The 24,425-nt window shown below is 32.8% G+C and overlaps 2 protein-coding genes across 2 annotated transcripts; both read left to right on the forward strand.

Annotated features, from left to right (window-relative positions):
- The first annotated feature begins 695 nt into the window (after nucleotides 1–695).
- LOC148784460 (putative LRR receptor-like serine/threonine-protein kinase At1g56140) lies at nucleotides 696–10,714 on the forward strand. The gene is made up of 24 exons (XM_088877252.1): nucleotides 696–1,088; nucleotides 4,935–5,112; nucleotides 5,221–5,292; nucleotides 5,375–5,446; nucleotides 5,557–5,628; nucleotides 5,746–5,817; nucleotides 5,946–6,017; nucleotides 6,116–6,187; nucleotides 6,294–6,365; nucleotides 6,459–6,530; nucleotides 6,605–6,676; nucleotides 6,781–6,852; nucleotides 6,949–7,014; nucleotides 7,179–7,244; nucleotides 7,358–7,402; nucleotides 7,504–7,568; nucleotides 7,722–8,098; nucleotides 8,179–8,377; nucleotides 8,471–8,635; nucleotides 8,737–8,855; nucleotides 9,087–9,303; nucleotides 9,383–9,614; nucleotides 9,723–9,873; nucleotides 9,978–10,714. Exons 1-24 carry the CDS (start codon nucleotides 944–946, stop codon nucleotides 10,413–10,415), a joined length of 3,183 nt encoding a protein of 1,060 aa, XP_088733378.1. The 5' UTR covers nucleotides 696–943; the 3' UTR covers nucleotides 10,416–10,714.
- A 5,456-nt stretch (nucleotides 10,715–16,170) lies between these two features.
- LOC105155226 (putative LRR receptor-like serine/threonine-protein kinase At1g56140) lies at nucleotides 16,171–22,025 on the forward strand. Its single transcript, XM_088876845.1, has 22 exons — nucleotides 16,171–16,233; nucleotides 16,323–16,369; nucleotides 16,511–16,582; nucleotides 16,707–16,778; nucleotides 17,004–17,075; nucleotides 17,195–17,266; nucleotides 17,372–17,443; nucleotides 17,529–17,600; nucleotides 17,695–17,766; nucleotides 17,921–17,992; nucleotides 18,115–18,180; nucleotides 18,303–18,368; nucleotides 18,482–18,526; nucleotides 18,624–18,688; nucleotides 19,135–19,511; nucleotides 19,600–19,798; nucleotides 19,873–20,040; nucleotides 20,189–20,307; nucleotides 20,588–20,804; nucleotides 20,884–21,115; nucleotides 21,217–21,367; nucleotides 21,445–22,025. The coding sequence occupies exons 1-22, from the start codon at nucleotides 16,171–16,173 to the stop codon at nucleotides 21,880–21,882; spliced, it is 2,829 nt and encodes a 942-aa protein (XP_088732971.1). The 3' UTR covers nucleotides 21,883–22,025.
- Nucleotides 22,026–24,425: the final 2,400 nt, after the last annotated feature.

Consider the following 24,425-nt stretch of genomic DNA (forward strand, 5'->3'; position numbering starts at 1 on the left):
GTGATTGATTCAAATTAACTACAATTACTATAAATATTAGGGTCAATTTATTTTGGTTCTCGATGTTTGATTTTAAATTTAAAATTTTCCCTTTCTTTTTAAACTCTATTCAAATTAGTCTTCTCATTAAGTGAAATTTTTTATCATAATTTTTTTATAATATATATTTTTTTCTCCTTAAAAAAATGAAAAGTGAATGACTAAAATATTTTTTTTGTAAACGTTAAAAAAAAAGTTATAAGGGAAGTATGGGAAAATCAGTCGCCAAATCGGAAGAACTAATTTAAAATGAGTTAAAAAGATAGAAACTATTTTAAAGTTGAAATCAAATATCGAGAATTCAAAATGAATTTTATCCACAAATTGGATCCGTGATGAAGAAAATGAGGGTTTAATGCAATTTACCTTTCTGTGATATTGCAAATGAGTAAATTAACTTCATGAATAATAAATAACATTTTACCCGTTACTTCATTTTAAAAAACACAAGATAAATTATTATTATTTTTTCTATAAAAAAATAATTTATTCATTTGAAAAAAAGATTTTACAATATTTTTCAAAAGATAAAGAAGGGTGAGGCATGACGACAGCCCGCACAGTTCGTTGACAAAGAACACCGGAACTGACAAGTCGTCGCACCGCCTCCAAAGAGTATGTATACGTATGAAATTTGTAATTGTGTAGCATCTGAAATAATCATAATTTAACCTAATCTATTAGTATTATTCAACCCCCCTCTACAAAATAATCATATCATCTTGAAAGAATCAGGAAGCAGTAGCCATTCACACACACACACACACTCGCACGCATGCGAAAAAGCTGAATTCGTAAAAGTTGATATATATATATATATATATATATATATATCAGATCGCGCACCGCTTTGCTGAATTTTCTTCTCATATTCATCAAAAGAAAGCCGTATTACATATTCGAGATGGTGGCGGCGGCGGCGCCTCCAGTGCGTCTGAACTCACGGCGGAGCTTGCTGGTGTTGTGCTGTGTGGTGGCCTTTGGCCAACTGATGGACACCGCCGGAGCTCAAAACAGAACTACGAATGCCACCACCGATCCTGTTGAAGGTGCGCCTAATTATTTCTCTCTCTCTCTCTTCTGGGAACAGTGATTAGCTTTTTCTGTTTCATGCATGTTTTACATATGAGAAATTTGTTTTCGGAACAACTGATCGATCGGTTGGTTTTAATTATGATTATTATGCCACTAATTACTAACTAATAAATATAAATAAAACCCTAGCCCTATTAACGCACAAACTAGAATCCATACCAAAGATTTCATGATATTATCCGTATGTTATTCACAGGGATAATTATTATCCTATTGAAATATTGAAAAAGTAGCAGACCCCCCCCCCCAACCCCCTAAAAAAAACAAAAGAGTCTTTTCAACTTTTTAATAAAGGAGTATATTATTCTATTTGTTGATAAGTATAGTTCATTTATTTCATTTTTGTGAATGGTTTAGCCATTTCAGTTTGTAGATGATTATTTTTATCCTAATTACTGAATAAATCGTAAAAGTAAATGAATGAACTACACTTCCCAGTAGAGGGGTAATATGTTTCTTTATTTAAAACGATGGAAGGTTTTTTGCCCCTTTTTTTAGAGTTTTTTTTATTTTTTGCCATTTTTTAATATTTCAAGGGTAATTTGCATTTATCCGTTATTCATATCTCTATTTTATACAAAAAAAAAATACAAATCAATTCTTAACAATAGAGGAGTTTAATCTGCAGAAAAACATTAGATGGGTGGAAATTTTAATGAATAATGCATTTATATTAATTTTTAAATAGTCTAATTTAGAGGGATTTTGTTTAAACTTATTTAAATTATTTTGTAATTTTATATGTTTTATTTTAAAAGTACGCTTTTGAAATATTTTGATAAAATAATGTTATAGTACTTATATGATATCAGTGATGACAACTTTTTAGTACCAATATTATCAAATTGAAGAAATTTGTTAAAATTTTGATTTTTTATCATTAATATGATCAAAATTGAAGAAATTTGTTAAAATTTAAAAATAAGTTAATATTTTTTTTAAAAAAAAAAGTTCCTTCTATACTTCTCATATCTTGTGTTTGAATATTATAACCTTCTTTTTTTATTTAGTTTTTATTATTTTCAAAATCTTATAAACTTTTAAGTACCTTATAAGATGTTTTAAAAGAATTATAAGCTGACTTGAAAATGTGTAGATTGATAACCTCTTTTTAATTTTTATTTCATTCAGTTCAATGCATATTGATTTTTCATTAAAATATCAAGATTGCAACATAGATTAAATTTTCATCATCTTTGTGATAAAGTCAACTAATTATCTGTTTACAAAAAAATAAAAATAAAAAAGAAAGTTAGTCATGTACACTATGTTTGTTTTCATTTTTAACTTATTTCCGAGACAAGTCAAAACATACTCAATGTTTGCCATCATTTAAAAACACCTTATTTAGGTGTTTTTAACTGTTTTAACATAAAAATATATATATATATACACACATATACATAAATATGTATAAAAAAGGCATGATTTGACAATAAATAGTAATTTTTGTCTCCCAAAATACAACATTAAACATATAATACTTATTTTAAATTACCACCAAAGACAAGATTTGACAATGAATAGTAATTTTTGTCTCCCAAAACACAACATTAAATATATAATACTTATTTTAAATTATCTCCAAAAATAAATCCAAACATACATACTATCTCTAACACACACTTATTTATCTTTGTTTTTCTCTCTCTATTTCCACAAAATACAACAAAACACTCAGAAAATGAATCCAAACATTATGGTAATGTTTTTGGTCAATTCCCTTTCTTTTTTTCCTAATTATTTTAATTGGGTGCCAAATTTTGAATTCTGACCTCTGTTCCCCCACGTGTTCCTTGATATGTATTATATTACTAATCTCGGATTGACAAGCTGGCCTCCATATTTTCTGAGAATTATATTTTTCACCCCTGAGTTTTGAATCTCATTCCAGGAAACCCCTGGAAAGATTTTCGGGTGTGAACGCCGTCATTGAGCCAAGTTCAGATCACAAACAAAAGTCAAAGAAAATCATCAAATAATATTTGATTAGTCAATTACATTTTCTTCTCGTCTTTAGCCTTTGTTTGCTTTTATCTTCTTTGGAAAGGAAAGTATTATTTAATTAATTAATTATAAATAAATAATAACAGATATCACTTTCTTCATTGTCAACTTTTTTGGTTTTTCATTAAAAATATTTGCACTATGATTGTAGAATAGACTTTTCACCACCTCATAGTTCACACTGATGAAATTTTCATCCCAAGGTGTTTTGCACAACTTATAAATTTTATTAAACTGTTTTATGATTTTTTTTGAAAAGCTTATAAAATTCAAAAATAAAAAATTTAGAATCTTATAAACTCTTAGGGAAAGAGAATAAGATCAACCTTTTTTTTTATAATATTTTTTAAGTTTTTTAATTTTATTTTAGGGATAATTACACTCCCCTCTCCTGAGATTTGATGTAATTAACATAGATCTCCTTAGTTTTGTTTTAGTCTAACAAATAAGCTCATTCATTAGTCAAAATTCACCAAATTTATTGATATGAACAAAATAATTAAAAAAAAATCTATATTTATCCACGATTGACTTATTACTGATTTGTTACATTAAATAATTTTTTTATAATCAAATTATCCTTATACATCTTCTCCTTTTAATGCATGTAACGATGTATATTTTCACTGTTATAAGGATAATTTAGTTCGAAAAATAATATTTAACATGCAACAAGTTAGTAATAAGTCAATTGAGGGTAAATAATAAATTTCTTTTAGGTTTTTTTTGGTTAATATCAATAAATTTAGTGAATTTTAACTAACGGAATGAGCTATTTGTTAAACGAAAGCAAATATCAAAAGTACTAGGTATAATTTTTCAAATCATAGGGAATTTACGTATAATTATACTTTACCTCAAGGATGGGGACTGTAATTATCCCTTTGTTTTAAGAAATCAAAACACCCTTGTTATTTTGTTAATATTCACTTTTACCTTTAATACAGATGGTGGCTTTTTTGCCCCAAATAAAAATATTTGTTGTATAATTCTAAATTCTAACAGTTTAGTGGTTTTCTTTTGGCTATTATTACAATACAATATCGTATAAGTTCTAATATTTTAAGAATTTATTTGTAGAATTATATTTAATATTTTTTTAAATTTATAAAACATCTTATAAGTTGAATAAATTTAACCAAACACCCTTTAAAGTCACCACCTATTTTCCTCAATTAATTTACATGGAAATTATATGAACTCAGTCATACTCTTTTGTTACATGTAACGTAGCCAAACACTTAAGTTCATGACTAGTTATCGTATCAATAAGAGCTCTTATTCTTTTTATTAGAAAATATCGATCAATAATATTCACAACTAATGAAATGTAAACAAAATTTATAATTAAATGTGTCACACAAGTGATCCTACTTTTTATTTTTTAGTATGCCATTCATTATATATGTATATCATTCAATATATATATTTAAATTTAAATACTAATCAATACATCAATAATTCAAATTAACGAATACATTAAAACAAGATAAAAAAATAATAAATTATTGTAAAAATAGTCATACATCACATTCATGTAATTCGAAATCACAACATTTTAATCGTGAGCCTTCAAAATCTCGAAAACGTAATTTTAATATGACTCAAACTCAAAATCTCATGGAGTCATCATCATTGTAATGTGTCTGAGCTAGGCCTCTACAAGGACAACCAATACCTAGTCCTGAAAATCTTGAAAATGCAGTTTTCCATATTCTTCCATTCTTTACTAAGTTTATGACATTTGTTTCATTAGACGTGTCCTAAACTTTGGCGATTGATTTGATTCACAGCAAGAGCTCTAAACGCTATGTTCCAACGATGGAGAATTGCAGCCACAAGTAATTGGAACATTAGTGGTGAATTATGCAGCGGCGTAGCCATCGATGCAACTGAAGTTGGAAACTTGAATCCGGGCATTAAATGTGACTGCTCGTACGATAGTGGCTCTACCTGCCACATTACCGCTATGTAAGTAGACATACAGGACACAATATTATATTCAGAATTTCTAACATTTTACCTACTCTGACTCAGTACAAGTCATAAAAATTGATTGATTGCGTCCTACCTTTTCAGGAGAGTTTATGCACTGGATGTTGCCGGTCCAATACCAGACGAGCTCTGGAATTTGACCTATATGGATGATCTGTATGTTTAATTTCAACATTGGTTATGTTAAGGTGAAAAGATGTACACTAGAATGTTAACTTTCACTTTTCTTTTATTGCAGAAACCTAGCTCAAAATTATTTGACAGGTCCAATTCCAGCAGCCATTGGCACTCTCAACCGCATGCAGTACTTGTACGCATATATATTTTCTTTTATTTCATTTTGATTGTGTGTTTGAATGTTTTCAATCAACAGTGTTCATGTGGAGGAGATCTTGAGATTTAGTGATTTCATATTGTCAGGAGCTTCGGTACAAATGCATTATCAGGGGAAGTTCCGAGGGAACTTGGATTGCTGACTGACTTAAGATCATTGTAAGTCCGTTTAGTTTCAATCATCCAGCAGATTAGTCTTCTTGCATGTAACATATAATTACGAGCGCGAATTGGAATATATATTCTTGCATTGATGTTATTCATGTGTTATGTTAGGAGCTTTGGCACAAACAACTTCTCTGGCCCATTACCGTCTGAACTTGGGAACCTAACAAGACTAACACAGATGTAAGTTCACATAGTTCTCATTTCATCGTTATCTTGATTCATACTCTCGTTTGGAGCCACAGACAGTTCCATTTGCTCGAACATTCTGGTTGACTTCTTACTTACAGTTTCATCTTTCGTCTTGATAGATATATTAATAGTGCTGGAGTCAGTGGTCCAATACCTCAAACATTTGCTAATCTACGAAGCTTGGAGAGAGTGTGAGAGCACAAATAAACTCAATATCTCCTAGTTAATCATTTGACTTTGATTTTGTCAATTGATCTGTCCTCTGGAAATGGTTTTCGGGATTTTTCAGGTGGGCATCAGACAACGAATTCACAGGCCCGATACCTGACTTCATCGGAAATTGGGCAAACCTCGTCCAACTGTGAGAACAATATCCATTTCGTTTTCCCATGTCTATACGTTATTGCGAGTGATACTTTTATCTAACATTTTATAGCTTGTGATAGGCTTTTTCTCTATTTCTACAGGAGGTTTCAAGGAAATTCGTTTCAAGGTTCAATACCGCCATCATTTTCCAGTTTATCCTTGTTGAATGACTTGTAAGTTATCCTCTTTTTTCTCCTTGTATGTTCCAGTATTTCTTTCACTATCCTTTGCAGAAGCTGATATTTACGTCCGAATGTGATGCTCAGGAGAATAAGTGATCTATCAAATGGGAGCTCTTCGCTCAACTTCCTCAGAAATATGACGTCTCTAGCTACCTTGTAAGGATATAAAGCATAGCTTCTTGCACTTTCGATTGCCAACATTGAACTAATGACTGAGACTATTTTGCCAGAGTCTTACGGAACAATAATATTTCTGGTTCCATACCTTCATATGTCAGTGAATTCCGGAGTTTGTTTCTCCTGTAAGTATCTCTTTCAGCATGAAAGCTATCATCCTGATATGAACTTGAAATCTTCTACAGTTGATAAATCATCGAATGAATGTGGTAATGCTATGTTTTTCCAGGGATTTGAGCTTCAACAATTTGACGGCAAGAATTCCAGAAAGCCTTTTCAATCACAGTGTTCTCACTAACTTGTAATGAATTATAAACTACTTGCTTACGATTGCTAGCCAAACGAAAAAAGTTGATAATTTAAGAAAACTACTTATTTTGCCTTTTGAAATCTTCAGGTATCTTGGTAATAACCGGTTAACCGGTGCACTGCCATCACAGAAGAGTCCGTCTCTCGGGAACATGTGAGTATTCATGCTATAGGAATGTTTGGTGCAACATTGAGATTCTGTTAGTAAGCATAGTATTAAACAGGATGAAATAAATGTAGTTAATTTTTGAATATTATACAAAGCCAAGATACAAGTTTCAGGCATGCATGCCTAACATCCCAGTATTTTGCTTGTAGAGATTTGTCATACAATGAGTTATCAGGAAGCTTTCCGTCTTGGATCAGTGAGCAGAATTTACAGCTGTATGATTGAATAAACCCAGTTCTTGTACATTCATAGTCGTCCAGTGTTACATTTTCTCATCTTTTAAACTGCTATAAGTGCACGCTGACATCAGAATCCTTCTTTCATGTAGTAATTTGGTCGCAAACAACTTCACAATCGATAATTCTAACGGCAGGTGAATTTATACACACATTCTATGAAACTTTTAGTTAGATTTACTTCTCATCTACTACGTTTATCAGTCATAACTAAACTTTCGTCTTCTCTGCTTTTTAGTGCTTTGCCGGCTGGATTGAATTGTCTTCAGAGGAACTTTCCTTGCTATCGAGGATCTCCTATTTGTAAGTGATATATCTATTTCGACCACCACATCAGACAGAGATACATTAGTTATGAGAGCGCATGCTAATGCATCTTTACTTATCTGAAAACGCAGACATACAAAGTTAATATCGTTGACAATTGACAGATTCTTTCTGAATGGTGGTGTGCAGATTCCAACTTTGCAATTAACTGTGGTGGGCTGCAGATTAGGTCTTCTGATCAGACCATATATGAGATGGACAACGAGACTCTTGGTCCAGCAACATATTACATGCCCCGTACGGGCAGATGGGCAGTTAGCAATGCTGGTCTCCCGGCTGAAAGTAGTAGTCCACAATATCAAAGCTCCTCTTCATCGCAATTTACAAATACTTTGGACTCCGAGTTGTTCCAAACTGCTCGAATTTCAGCTGGATCATTAAGATACTATGGCTTAGGCCTGGAGAATGGTAACTACACTGTAAGCCTCCAATTTGCTGAGACAATGATCCTAGGTACTAGAACTTGGAGGAGTGTCGGGAGGCGTGTTTTTGATATATATGTCCAGGTATGTGTTAAAGTAAGTGGATATATTTTTCATCTTGTGATCCGAATGGACTTGATGGGATCTATATTTATTTGCTTCAGGGAAATCTGCAAGTTAAAGACTTTGACATAGCAAGAGAAGCCAACAAGACCGATTTAAGAGCTGTTGTGAGGGAATTCAAGGCTGAGGTGTTGGAAAACTTTCTCGAGATCCATCTCTTTTGGGGAGGAAAAGGGACTTGCTGTGTACCTGCCCAAGCTACATATGGACCGTTGATTTCAGCAATACGCGCTACTCCAGGTACATATGAACTAGAAAAACAGGCTGCCCCCAGAAATTTTAAGCTTGTTTTCTTGAATCCATTGCCAGTATTGATACTAAATTGTTCAACAGATTTCGTTCCTTCTGTCTCAAACAATCCTCCTGGTGAGAAGAAGAACCATACTGGTCTGATTGTGGGGATTGTCGTGTCAGTAGCTGCTGCAAGTTTGCTTTCATTAGCTGCAGTATATTATGTCTATCGTAGAAGAAAAAGGCAGAAAAATTTTGAGGATGAAGGTAAGGAAAGATCGGCAACCAGAAATATATGACTAGTGGCAGAAATGTTATATGAAAACAAGAGTGGACTATCTTTATGAACTATTGCTATGAATTTGCAGTGTTACTGGGGGTTGATGTGCGGCCTTACACTTTCAGTTACTCCGAACTTAAAACTGCGACAGATGACTTCAGTCCTGATAATAAGCTAGGAGAGGGAGGATTCGGACCTGTTTACAAGGTAAACGCTTGTTTGAACGATATGTCCCATGTTCACTGTATAAAAAAGAAATTGAATTGAAGAAAATTAAGCTGACACATGTATAATCAAATTTGAAAAGAGATCAAAATAGGGAGAGAGAAGAAGATGCATGATTTCCACTAACTTTTGAAGCTGATAAGGAAATCTGTATTTCTTACCCATCAAACATAGTGTGAAGAGTATTATATCCACTGTATTGAGCATTAACAGGGAAAACTTGAAGATGGAAGAGTGGTGGCCGTTAAACAATTATCCATGGCATCGCATCAAGGAAAGAGTCAGTTTGTGGCGGAGATTGCTACTATATCTGCTGTGCAACACCGTAATCTTGTAAAACTATATGGTTGCTGCATTGAGGGAGATAAACGATTGCTCGTTTATGAGTATCTCGAGAACAAGAGCCTTGATCACCTCTTGTTTGGAACTGGTAAATTAACTTTATGCCTATATGTTATACAAGAGCTTTTCTGCACTGGGGATTAAATTGATCTGCTCTGATGGAACAGAGGGTAAAAGCCTATATCTGGACTGGGCAACCCGTTTTGACATATGCTTGGGAGTAGCTAGAGGTCTTGCTTATCTTCATGAGGAATCTCGACTACGAATTGTTCACAGAGATGTGAAGGCCAGCAACATTCTGCTTGATTCTGACCTCACCCCTAAAATCTCCGACTTTGGTTTAGCCAAATTATATGATGACAAGAAGACCCATATTAGCACTCGAGTTGCAGGCACAATGTAAGACATGTTTCACTGATCCAAGATTTACTTCGGAGCAACTTTGAAATATTAGACTTGCTAAAGTAAGTGTATAATTGTGTCCGTTTTTCTGGTCCGATGGCGTAGAGGATATCTAGCACCAGAATATGCTATGCGCGGCCGTCTTACCGAAAAGGCTGATGTATTCAGCTTTGGAGTTGTAGCCATGGAGATCATCAGTGGCCGGCCGAACGCTGACTTAGGTTTGGAAGATGATATGATATATCTTCTTGAATGGGTATGTCCTCTAGTTTTAACCTTTTGAAACTAGGTTTGCGTTAGAATTTTCATGGACATAGTAACAATTCTTGGTCATCATGAATGTACGGTATGCTATTTCAGGCATGGAATCTTCACGAAAACGGTAGGGAGCTTGAGCTGGTGGACCCAACTGTACCACAATATGATGCAAATGCAGTGAAAAGGATCATCGGTGTAGCTCTTTTATGCACGCAAGCATCCCCAGCCTTGCGGCCCTCAATGTCTCGTGTGGTGGCGATGCTCACCGGAGACATTGAGGTGCCATCCGTGACTTCAAGACCTGGATACCTAACCGACTGGAAGTACACGGATGCAACTACTTTTGCGACGGATGCCGATAGTTCAACTTCACATGCTGATATTGGTTATATGAATTCAAGAACGAGTGCAACCATGACAGCTGATTTTAGTTACGTGAATTCGGGAACAAGTACAAGCATGACGCCTGATGCAGCTTATATTTCAGCTCATAATCCTACCAAACCCATGCTTCACGACATAATTGGTGATGGTAGGTAGATGGATTAATGAAGATTGTGCACAACAAGCTTTTTTTTTTTTTTTTTTGTTTTTGTGTTGCGAGAGAGAGAGAGAGAGAGGCTTTTTTTTTTTGTGTTTTTGTGTGTGTACGCGAGAGCGAGAGAGAGGCTTTTTTTTCTTGTATTTGTGTGTGTACGCGAGAGCGAGAGAGAGGGTTTACAGCGTTTTATTATATTTTGTGGAGATAAAGAGCAAAAATTAGAGGTCAATAAAAAATAGTGTGTATGTTCATATTTATTTTTGAAAATAACTTAAAATAGAGTAAAATGGATGTTGTATGTTTGGTTTTGGATCTTAGGAGATAAAACTCTCTCATTCTCAAATTATGTCTCTTTATATGTAATTATAATTGTATATATATTATTTAGTTTGTAGGTGGTTTGAATTATATATTATTGTATATATATTTGTAGGAGATAAAATTATCTGTTTATTGTCAAATTATATCTCTTTTATATGTATTTATAATTGTACACAGTGTAAATTACTACAACCTCCCCTAAGGTTTTTGGCATAATTGTTAACGATTATCTAACAATTAGCCCAATTCGTTAGATTTCATCATTTTTTGTGGTGGACAAACTAAAATGCCCTTTTGGATTAAAAATTCTAATTTTATTTATTTTTTAAAATTTTCTAATTTTTTTATGGACTAAGTGGATATTTATTTTATAATTTTTCAAACTTTTTCATCCATTCTGTCTGATATTTTTTATAAATTTTTAATTTTTTTAAAAAGAAAGAAATACAATAAGGACAAAGTTGACAATTTCATCCATCCATCCAAAGATTATATAGTTTTCATCAAATATCAATAAGTATTTGTAATTTTTCAAACAATAAGGGGATATTCGTAATTTTGCCAAAACTAGGAGGATGTTGTTGTATTATATTTGAGTGAGAAAATTTACTATTTATTATCAAATCATATCTCTTTTATATTATTTGTAATTATATATATATATATATATATATATATAAATTGTTTAGTTCGTAGGCAGATTGAATCATTTATATATTTCTGTATTACTTGTTCGTTGCGTATTTGGAGTTGTTTCCTTCAGCAAATTGTAGGATGAGAGCTATTAGAAATGTTTTTCCATGATTCTCCTAAGATTGATCCTTGAAACTTCCATCAATTCAAACGCACATTTAGAACATTCGATTCCCACTGAATTTCTCCTTCACACTATCTATCTACTCTTTCTCTTAAACAGCCTAAGAATCTTCCAAGTCCATATGAATCAAACGCCTGACGCGATGAAAACTGCATAGCAGTTGACTGTTTACAATAAAAGTCAAGAAGGGTGTTCCCAAGCAAGGTTAAGGCGATCATGGCTTCATCAAAGGAACCAAGGGATTAATGGGGAGATCGAGAAAAGACCGAACCAGCCCTCAAGAAGTTTCTGTTCATGTCTGCACCAAAAAGAATGAGGGGCGAAATAGTGAAGATTCTGTACTTAATTTAGTATAAGTAGGAACTCTCTTTGTAACACAAGGAGGATCAATCTTTCTTGGAAAAAGTATTTATTGTAGAAGGGGAGATTATTTACTTTAGACCAAGCTATATTTTGCTACATATTGTGATTGTAACCTGATCAGATATTCAACTAAAATAACTATTTTTATTTATTCTTATTAATTTCTATTTAAATTATTACTTGAGTAGTATCACTATAAAAAATATTATGCTTGGTATGAATTAGAATTTCCCAGGATCTCAAATCAAGGCTATAGGTCTTGTGTCATAGAGAAAATTTGGCATGAGTCTATTGAGGCATGAATTTTTGTGTATTTGTTGGGTCTTTTTTTAGTTTTTGAATAGTCAAAAATGGGTTGGTCTTTTTTTAGTTTTTGAACAGTCAAAAATGGGTCTTTGGAGTATCCTATACTGTCTTGACGTCGAGATTGTCTTAGTCTTCTATAAATTATCATTATATATATATCATTATGGGAACCATGTAACTTACACCTCCCCAATTCTTGCACCATTTTGCTGATATTTCTGCTGTTCATCCAAAAGAAGGCGTAATTACTTGGAAACGACGGCAGCAATGCGTCAGACCTCACGGCGGCGCATGGTGGTGTTGTGCTTCGTGGTGGCCTTTGGCCAACTGATGGCCACCGCCGGAGCGCAAAATAGAACTAGTAATGCCAATGCCAATGCCAATACCACCGATCCCCTTGAAGGTGCGCCCAATGACTGAGATCCTCTTTGTGCTTTGTCTGAATTTTATTTTGAGGTTGAGGTCGAGCTTGGCATAAATGGGCTCGACCACAGACATCAAGTTCAAGCTCGAGCCCGTTGCTCACAAGCTGACCTCTAGCTGGAGTTTGAAATCATGAGTTTGAGCTTATTGTTTGTTTATTTATTAATTCTTTATTTTATTTAATAAAATATATTAATATAAAAAATAATATTAAATATTTATTATAGAAAAGTGATAAAAATCACATGCTACACTAATTTGAACTAATGCTGAATATTCATCAAATTTTTATACAGTTATATATTTATCAAATAAAAAGATATTAAAAACTTAAAAATTAATAATACTTACATTATGAATTTTGTCCCGATAAAGTTTTTAATTGAATTATATAATATATTAATTTCAATAAAGTAGGAAAACATAAGCTACTTTCTCAAAGTAAAATGAGAATGATCATGGAAATACTTTTTAATAAAATGACGGCACTTTAAATTTTTAGATTTTTCAATTATGCAAAATTAAAACAAGGATTTGTTAGAATCAAGCAATAATTAATTTCATTTCACACATCATTGTTATTATTGTCTTTAGATTAATTTATGGGGATCACCAAATTTCAACATAAATTCATAAGCACTAAAATAGAAAAATTACATATTATGTATCTGGTACAAAAATATATCACAAATAAAGAGAAATAATTATAGGTTAATTGTTAGAACTTATTAATTATAAAAAGACGAGATTACAAATTGATATTGAAATATAATAATAAAATTCATATGCATTATATTAAATAATTATCAAACTTAATAAATTATGATTAAGTTTATTTTTAGATAGATATTAAATAATATAAATAAAATTACGTATTATTATCTAAAATTAAAAAATGGGATATTGATTAATAATTCTAATATATGGTAAATTTGTGTATGAACTTGATATTATGCTGATTACATAGTTAAATATAGAAAAATACTGAAATATTTATAAAAGAAAGAAAGAAAAGCTTGCCAGCCGGCTCACGAATAGAATATTTGAGCTCAAGCTTGAGCTGAGTAGGCTCGAGTTGAGCTTTAACTTTTCGAGCCCGCTCGACTCAACGGACACCCGTAGCTTTGTTTATAAAACTTTTATGATTAATTTTTATGATTAATTTACGTCAACACTTATAGGGTTAGGTCTAATATACAAGCATCCTTATTCTTTGTAAAATTATAGATACACCCCTAAGGGTATTAGTGTAATATACTTCAGATGGTATTTGTGTAAAATTTTATAACTGAACATAGGTATATTTATAATTACAACTCCAATATAAAAATGTGTACTTATAATTTTGTAAAGAGCAAGAAGTGCTTATATAATTGGATCTAATAATAATGAAGTGTTAATGCCATTTATCCTAATTATTATGATTAACAATTAAAATATATAGTAAACAATAATACGTTATGACTAGTAATCAATAGTTTTCGCAAACAATATTAAAACATTAGTCATAATTAAAAGGTAAATTACAATGACCACCGTTGAAATTTGGCATAAGTATGAACATCTCCTTGTTGTTTCAAAAAATTATAAATATCCCATGATGTTTGATAAAATTATGTATTCCTTGGATGGATGTATGAAATTATCAACTTTGCCCTTACTATATTTTTTTAGTTTTTTTAAATTAACAATTTATAATAAAATCAAATGGTATGGATGGAAAAATTTTAAAAATTATAAAAAAATTATCTATTTAGTCCATAAAAAAATTAAAAAAATAAATAAAATTATAATTTTTAATCCACAAGGGCATTTTGGTCAGTTCACCCTAAAAAATGAATGAAAACCTAATGGATCGGACAAATTTTAGAAACTGTTAAATTATGAGGTATTGATAATTTTTCAAACAACGAGCAGGTATTTGTAATTACGCCAAAACCTCATGGGAGGTGATTGTAATTTATCCTAATTAAAACCATGACAAATACTTTGTGCATGATTAGAAATCATATTAAATACTTATATATAATCAAAATTATGAGAAATACTGACTAATTGTGATTAAAATTTAGATTTTGTTTATTTGATTGTATTTGATAATATTAATTTATCAAAAATTTCAAATCGCGTTAACCAGCTGAAATATAAAAAAATAATCTATTTTTTCAGTGATTGAGGCCCTATTAGAATACTTATGACGAAAAAGTTTTAAATTTTGAATTAATGTTAAATATTTCCAATTTATCGAACCTACTCTTTCGTAAGGAATCAAATAGAAAAATAGAAATCTTTCTCTTTTTAAATGAATAGAATTTCTCCTTTCCATCTCGGAGAAGTTCTATTTCTTCTTTTTTCCCCCTTAAAAATGATTCCGATTTTAGAGGTATTTGTGGGAATTAAATTTTCTATTGTAATTTATGTTGCATCTTTTAATTTTATTTCGTATATGTATACGCCAAGTATAAAAATTCTTTTTTTAAATAAAATTGAAAACGGTTTCTTATACATGTGGTATGCGTACGTGAAACAGTGTAGAATACAAGATGCAAAGGGATTGTAATAATCGTCTGACCTTAGAAATTCTTCAAAACTGTTTGAGAGCTTCTCAACTTTAAAAAATTGTTTCGCATTTTTGTTTTGGAAAAAGGAAAAAAAAAAAAAATTGCAATCACCCCTCTAATATTGATAAAGGGAGTTTGTTTGTTTATTAATTTTTTTTTTCTAATTTTAATGTTTGAAACAGTAATTAAAAAAAAAAACATATTTATTTATACTTATTTTTATTGAAAATATATTGATTTGACACCAAAATCACTATAAAATGCAATCTTATTAACTAATCCAAATATATTCTTAATCAGTAGTTTGTATGCATGTTTTTCTTGTCTGTCTTCCAAGGATATGACACATGACATTTCTGTTATCGTCCCCTGTCCTAAATTTTGGTTCTAAAACTTAGCGGTAATTGATATGATCGACAGCAAGAGCTCTGAACGCCATGTTCCAACGATGGGGGATTTCAGCCACAAACGACTGGAACATTAGCGGTGAATTATGCAGCGGTGTAGCCATAGATGATACTCAAGTTACAACCTTAAATCCGGGCATCAAATGTGACTGCTCCTACAATACTTGCCACATTACTGCTCTGTAAGAAGAAACATTAGACACATTAGATTCAAACTTTCTAACAATGAGCTTTCTTTAACAGCTTTATGTTTTCATTTATAGTTTTCGATTTTTAAAACAGTAGTTAAAGTGAAAGCATATTTGTTTATACGTATTTTCACTGAAATTATTACAATATAAGACACAATTTCATTAACTAGTCCGAGTATATTCTCATTTTACACGAAAACCTATATAAAATTGAGAGCACTGAAAACTGAAAATGAAAACATGTTGTTTGTTTTTCGCTGGTTGTGCTTTACATATACACTGTTCAAGTATATATATTTACTTGGACATAATCCAACGGGTAACATTGGCGGAATGTGTCTTACTTGTTCAGGAGAGTTCATGCAATGGATGTTACCGGTCCAATTCCAGACGAGCTCTGGAATTTAACCTATATGGATGATTTGTACGTTTAATTTCAATGTCGATTCTGTTAAGGTGTATCATATTGTTAATGAGAATGATGTAAACTATTCTTTTCCTCCTCTTTTATTTGCAGGAATTTAGGCCAAAATTATTTGACAGGTCCAATTCCAGCATCCATCGGTAAGCTCAACCGCATGCAGTACTTGTATGCATGTTTTCTGTTTTTCCTTTCTTTTTCTTTTTTTTTTTGTTTGCGACTTAGAACTCACTCTGAATTGACTACGTGGGAAGATCTTGAAAAATACTGATTTCCCATTGTAGGAGCTTTGGTAAAAATGCATTATCAGGGGAGATTCCACCGGAAATTGGATTGTTGACTGACTTAAGATCATTGTGAGTCTCTTTAGTTTCATGCATCCAACAGAAGTTTCCTTGCATGCAGATGGTGTCGAAATTTCTTATTGCACTAAATATATTCTTCCATGGTGTTACAAATTAATGTGTTCGCTTATGTTAGGAGCATTAGCACAAACGACTTCTCTGGCCCTTTGCCGTCTGAAATTGGGAACCTCTCAAGACTTGCACAGTTGTAAGTTCACACAGCTCTCAAGATTTATTAAAACTCTGAGCTCCTTTATATCTTATGATGCATATTTTACCTGTTCTCAGCAATTCTGACATATAACGGGATTGTCGTTTGCATTGTTTGTCCGGATTCATTCTCCTCATTATGAGCCACACATGGTTTCCTTTAACAGAGATGAGAATTGCTGAGAAAACTTTTGCTTATGATTTTGTCTTTGGTCTTTGCCAGATATATTGATAGCTCTGGAGTTAGTGGTCAAATACCTCCAACATTTGCTGATCTACGAAGCTTGGAGACAGTGTGAGAGCACTAATAAAACAATCTGTCACCTTTACTTTATTTCAACCTGTGGAAAAGTAATCATATGATTTGATTTTGTTAATGATCGTGTCCTTTGGAAATCATTGTTGGGATTTTAGGTGGGCATTGGACGTTGAACTCACGGGCCGGATACCTGACTTCATTGGAAATTGGTCGAACCTCAATAAACTGTGAGACGATGTCCATTTCTCTTTCCCGTTTCTATATGTTAGTTTCATTGATTGTTTTATCTATCATTTTATAGCCTTCGATACACTTTTTCACTACATCAACAGGAGGTTTCAAGGAAATTTATTTGAAGGTCCAATACCACCATCGTTTTCTGGTCTAACGTCTCTAAATGACTTATAAGTATTATCATCTTGTTAGCTTTTTGTACTTCCGTTGCTCTCTGCAGAAGCTAATTCTTCTTTGTTCGACTCTGATACTTAGGAGGATAAGTGAACTATCAAATGGCAACTCTTCGATTGAGTTCCTTAGAAATATGACTTCTCTGGCTACCTTGTAAGGATATAAACCATACTTTCCAGTTTTGTAAAATAAACTGATGACTTTTGATCATTAGCTACTAAACTAATGGCTGAGAGTTCTTTGCCAGAGTTCTCCGGAACAGTAATATTACTGGTTCCGTGCCTTCAGTTTTTGGTGAACTTCCCAATTTGACTCTACTGTAAGTATCCTTTTCACATTGTGATCCCAAAAAGCATGTTGAGACCATAGCATGAGAGTCATTACCGTGATTTGAAATCTTTTAAAGTTGATTATACACTTAAAATCGCAGTTACGTATTAATTTCTGACAAACGTGATGATTCTATGTTTTAGGGATTTGAGCTTCAACAATTTGATGGGAACAATTCCAAATTCACTTTTCAATCACAGGGTTCTCACTAGCTTGTAATTAGTTTCAACTCTTTACATACAATTAAGAGATCAGTCTCGGAGACGCCTCCCCCAACCAAACAAAAAGACTGTGATAATATAAGAAAGCTACTAAGTTTGCCTTCTTTATTCTTCAGGTTTCTTGGTAATAACCGGTTAACTGGAGCACTACCGTCACAGAAGAGTCCAACTCTGAGAAATATGTGAGTATTCGTGCTATATGGAAACTTGCTTGTTTGGTGAAAACAAGATCAACTTTAAGTGGTCAAGAATGAATGTTGTACAAAGAAAGATACAGAACTCACATCCTACACTTTGCTTGCAGAGATTTATCATACAATGAACTTTCTGGGAGCTTTCCGTCTTGGGTTGGCGAGCAGAACTTACAACTGTATGATTGAACGAACCCAAGTTTGTTACATTCAAAGTCGTCCTTTCTAATGCTTGTCTCGTCTTTGAAAGTGCTCTACCTCACACTGACATCAATATCTCTCTTTGGTGTAGTAATTTGGTCGTAAACAACTTCACCATTGTTGACTCTAATGGCAGGTGAATTTGGATACACGCATTCCATGAAACTTTCATTTCGATTTACTCCTGAACTCCTCGTGTATATATCACATAACTAACCTTCTCTGCTTTTTAGTGTTTTACCTTCTGGATTGAATTGTCTTCAGAGGAACTTTCCTTGCTATCGAGGATCTCCTATTTGTAAGTGAAATCCACTATCCCAAATGATTCCAGCGTTAATGACTCGGTGAATCAACATTTTCTGTCGTACGAGGATGATAAGAACTTATTGCAAAACAAAGAAGTGCAAGGTTTTTATTAAATAAATATTTGCTACAGTCTTATCAGCATATAAGAAGAAATCATAAAATGAATAGAGTAAACTGTTAACTCACTTCAAAGTTTCTTACAATCAGACCAGTTGAACCATGTATACATCTGATACACTAAAGTTCAGTTCAGAATATGGAGAAATGTTGTTTATGTGAAAACATTCTGAATTTCTAATCATGTCCACTTGCTCGAAATGCTAAAATGAGAATGCAGACATTAGTCTGCAGTATGAGGCAATTGTCATTGCATCACTAAGTTAAGTTACATATCTACCAAGTCAATATCATTGACAATTGACTGATTCTTTGTGGCAGATTCCAGCTTTGCGATTAACTGTGGTGGACCACAGATTATGTCTTTTGATCAGATCATATATGAGAGGGATAATGAGGCTTTTGGTCCAGCAACACACTACATGACCCGTACAGGGAGATGGGCAGTTAGCAATGCTGGTCTTCCTGCGGACAGCAATAACCCACTATATCAAAGCTCATCTTTATCACAATTTACAAATACTTTGGATTCAGGGTTGTTTCAAACTGCACGAATTTCAGCTGGATCATTAAGATACTATGGTTTAGGCCTGGAGAATAGTAATTACACTGTCAGCCTCCAGTTTGCTGAAACAACAATTCTAGGTACTAGGACTTGGAGGAGTGTTGGGAGGCGCATTTTTGATATATATGTGCAGGTCTGTGTTAAACTAGAAACTTTACCAAATTGGATATATTTTCATGATGTGTTTCAAAAATTGATACTAGCACATTTATTTACTTAAGGGTAATTTGGAAATGAAAGACTTTGACATAGTAAGAGAGGCGAATGGAACCTTCTTAAGAGCTGTTGTGAGGGAATTCAGAGTTGAGGTGTTGGAGAATTATATCGAAATCCATCTCTTTTGGGCTGGAAAAGGGACCTGTTGTGTACCTGCCTTTGGTACATATGGACCTTTAATTTCAGCGATAAGTGCAACTCCAGGTATTACTATATAGAGATTCAGTAGTTTGTTTTCTTGAATCCAATGCCAGTATTGAGCACTAATTTTTCTACAGATTTCAATCCTACTGTCTCAAACAACCCTCCTGGTGGGAACAAGAACCGGGCACGTCTGATTGTGGGGATCATTGTTGCAATTGCTGTTACAAGTTTGATTCTAGCTGCTGCGGCAGCATATTATGTCTTCCAGAGAAGAAAAAGGCAAAAAAGCTTTGAGGACGATGGTGAGAAAGGACACAATTTGTTTCCTTGGGCTATCTTGTTAACATTTCTAATGGTTTATGTTTCACATCAGATAAAAAAACAAATACATTGGTAAAATTTTCATACATGAGGGGATTTTATCTATGAACTGTTTCTACATATCTGCAGAGTTGTTCAAGTTTGATGTGCGACCTTACACCTTCAGTTATGCCGAACTTAAAATTGCAACAAATGACTTTGACCTTGCTAATAAGCTAGGGGAGGGAGGATTTGGACCTGTTTACAAGGTAAATGTAAGCTCAAGTTCGTAGATGCGATAATTCAGACACTAATAACATGAAACCAGGAAATGATCTACCACAAACTAAGATTACACATGTACATTGGAGTTTAAAATGAAATGGAAAATAAGGAGAGAGAATGATGAATTATATCTACTGCTTGAGCAACCATCTGAACATGTTTCCTACAGACTTCTGTAGGTGATTGAGAAATCTGTGTTAGTTTTCTAGACCAATGAAGCATATTGTAAAACAGTATTACATTCCGTGTATTGAGCATTAACAGGGAACACTTGAAGATGAAAGAGTAGTTGCCGTTAAACAATTGTCTGTGGCATCGCATCAAGGAAAGACTCAGTTTGTGGCAGAGATTGCAACTATGTCTGCTGTGCGACACCGTAACCTTGTGAAACTGTATGGTTGCTGCATTAAGGGAGATAATCGATTGCTCATTTACGAGTATCTAGAGAACAAGAGTCTTGATCAACTACTATTCAGAACTGGTAAATTAGTTTTATCCCTATATGCTATAGCAGAGCTTTTCTGCACTGTGGATTAAGTTGATCTGCTCTAATGGAACAGAGAGTAAAAGCTTATATCTCGACTGGGCAACACGTTACCACATATGCTTGGGAGTAGCTAGAGGTCTTGCTTATCTTCATGAGGAATGTCGACCGCGAATTGTTCACAGAGATGTGAAGGCCAGCAACATTTTGCTTGATTCTGACCTCACCCCAAAAATATCCGACTTCGGTTTTGCCAAATTATATGACGACAGCAAGACCCATATTAGCACTCGAGTTGCAGGCACAATGTAAGACATATTTCACAAATCCAAGATTTACTTCAGATGGAATATTAGACTTGCTAAAGTGAGTGTGTAATTGTGTCCTTTTTCCTGGTACGATGGCACAGAGGGTATCTAGCACCCGAATATGCAATGCGTGGATGTCTTACCGAAAAGGCTGACGTATTCAGCTTTGGAGTAGTAGTAATGGAGATCGTTGGCGGACGGCCGAACGCTGACTCAGGTTTGGAAGATGATATGATATATCTTCTTGAATGGGTATGTCCTCTAGTTTTAACCTTTTAGACCAGGTTTGGGTTAGAATTTCTATGTTAATGTTTGGTATGCTATTTCAGGCCTGGAATCTTCACGAAAACGGCAGGGAGCTTGAACTGCTGGACCCAACTTTACCACAATATGATGCAAATGTAGCGAAAAGGATCATCGGTATAGCTCTGTTATGCACGCAAGCATCGCCAGCCTTACGGCCTTCAATGTCCCGTGTGGTGGCAATGCTCACCGGAGATGTTGAGGTGCCATCCGTGACTTCAAGACCGGGATACCTAGTCGACTGGAAGTTCACGGATGCAACTACTTTCGCGACAAATGCCGAAAGCTCAACATCAGAAGCTGATAATGGTTATATGAATACAACAACGAGTGCAACCATGGCAACTGATCTTAGTTACATGAATTCGAGAACAAGTGCAAGCATGACGCCTGATGCAGCTTATAATTCACCTTATAATCCTGCCAAACCCATGCTTCACGACATACCTGGTGATGGCAGATGATGAATAATTAACTCCATTGATCTAGTACATATAAGTCGTTTGTTTGTTGGGTCTTATAGTTTTTGAACCACTGAACACTCTACTCCACTCTCTTGAAGTTAAGGTTGTCTCATTTTTACAAGCTTGTGGTTGTGGGTTGTGGCACTCCATATCTAAGTTAAAATTAATCTTGAGATGATATAAACCAATCTTGTTATACATCGAGATTGGACCATAAATTGGGATAATATGTTGAACTTGTATGTATGTTCATATATTCTAGTAAGAATATCTCAAATCTTGATAGTTGATGGGAATATTTTGTGGTGGAACTACTTAAATAGAGCCGTATTATCGTCAACTATCAAAACTCAAGTGGAAGATGACCAATTGGAACGTCCTCCAATTGAGACACGCATCACACACAAAAAAAAGAAGTTTGTAACTATAAAATAATAAGGGATTAATTAATTTTGTCATTCGTACTATAACTGCTTTTACATATTAATATCTACTTTTTTTTTATGTCAACTTACCATCTCAACTTCACAAAATTTTATTCTTTGTTATTTACAACTATTTTTCAATCAAGGTTTCTATTGAAAAAAATCACATACAATGCACATGTGATATTTAAGGATTATTTAATGTGATATTTTGTACATATGTACAACATGTGATGCTTTCTGGCAAAAAAATAATTAATTAAATATGACAAAGTGTAATTTTCGCAAAGTTGAGAAAATGAGTTAATAAAAAAAAAAATTCGATGACAAAGTATGAAAATGAATATATTTCGAATCGCGAAATGTAATTTACCTAAATAATAATATTGGTATAAACTTCTTCATTTGGAAAAGAATAGCTCTTTAACAAAGAAGTCAATATATATTAGTATTCAGGGACGGAATTCTTTTAACAGGGGGAGAGTATGACACCCCTTATCTATTATGTTAAATATCATATTTAACAAATTAATTTACTATCACCTATGAGATTTATTTTTCTTCACTTTTTCTTGTTTAAACCCTATTTACAAAAAAATTATTTTAGTTAATTTGGAATAAAGAACCAATTATATGAAATTTAATTAATTAATATATAGAAATTAGAAGTTCTAAGATGAATTAGAAAATGTTATAGACTATAATTTAATTATATTAAAATTTTAAGTGATTAAATTGAAATTTTATAAAATTTTTAGGGTTAAATTATGTAATTTTAAAAATTAAGAGATTAAATTGTAGATTATATAAATTAATTATAAAAAAAAAGATAAAAAAATTTGGGTGGCTGCTCGTGGGCTACCACCAACCTTACTAATAATAATAGCAAGTGGTCCATGCATGAATAAAGAGTAAAGAAAAGAAATAAATTAATAAAACAAAAAAAAAAGATAAGGCTTCTAATTTTGACTATCAAAGCTCAAGTTGGAAGATGGCCAATTGGAACGTCTTCCGATTGAGACACACAAGCACACAGAAAAAAGACAAAAAGAATTTTGCAATTATAAAATAATAATATTAGTATAAACTTTTTCATTTGGAAAAGAATAGTTCTTTAAGATAAAAGTCAATATATATTAAAATTTGGAATCGAATTCTTCTAACAGGGGAAGAATGTAAAACTCTGTATCTATTATATTAAATATCATATTTAACAGATTAATTTACTATCATCTATGAAATTTATTTTTCTCACATTTTTTTTTGTTGAAATCCTATTTACCAAAAGTTTATTTTTAGCTAATTTAGAATAAAGAAGAAATTATGTGAAATTTAAGTAATTAATATATAGAAATTTGAAAGTTTTAGATGAATTAGGAAAAAGTTATAGAGTATAATATAAATATATTAAAACTTTAAGGGATTAAACTAAAATTTTATAAAATTTTTAGTGTTAAATTATAGATTATGTAATTAATTAAAAAAAATAAAAAAGTTGGGTGGCAGCCAACACTTGCTAGTTAAAAAAAAAACAAAATTAGTGGCAAGTGTTGATGCATGAACAAAATTAGCCGCCACATACACACACACAACTGCTCCTCTTCTCTTTCTTATTCTCTTTTTCTTTCTCGCTAAGAACAGAGTGGAAAATGAATATGATATTTAGTTATTTTTTGGATTTGAATGGCTTTCAGAACTATGTGGAGTTAAGTGCTATAATTTAATTATTATTTTCATTATGTAATATTTTGGTATTTATTATGAACTTTCATCGGAGCCACCTCTAGAGTTTATATGAGTATTCAACAAGCCTTGCTTATCTTTGATATTTTCAGTTCATCGTAATATCGAATATGAATTTGGTCTTTAAATGGTTTATTTCCTATGTAATTGTCGACTGGCGTTGTGGATTTGATCATATGGTTCTTGCTAAGCGGTCAACGGGTTCGGGGTTAGACAGTTTGTGGGGCACGCTTGGATAGCATTGGGTTGCCAGTTGAGGTTTCATCGTTTAATTCTCACTTGGATGTTCTTTCACGGATAGGTTGGAGGTTGTCTGTGTGTAATTGGGGCCGTCATGTACCTATAAATATCCAATTCTATGCGGTAAGTAAACCG

This window comes from Sesamum indicum, linkage group LG13 (assembly GCF_026168435.1).
Source record: "Sesamum indicum cultivar Baizhima isolate 11 linkage group LG13, ASM2616843v1, whole genome shotgun sequence".
In the NCBI taxonomy this organism is placed as follows: domain Eukaryota; kingdom Viridiplantae; phylum Streptophyta; class Magnoliopsida; order Lamiales; family Pedaliaceae; genus Sesamum; species Sesamum indicum.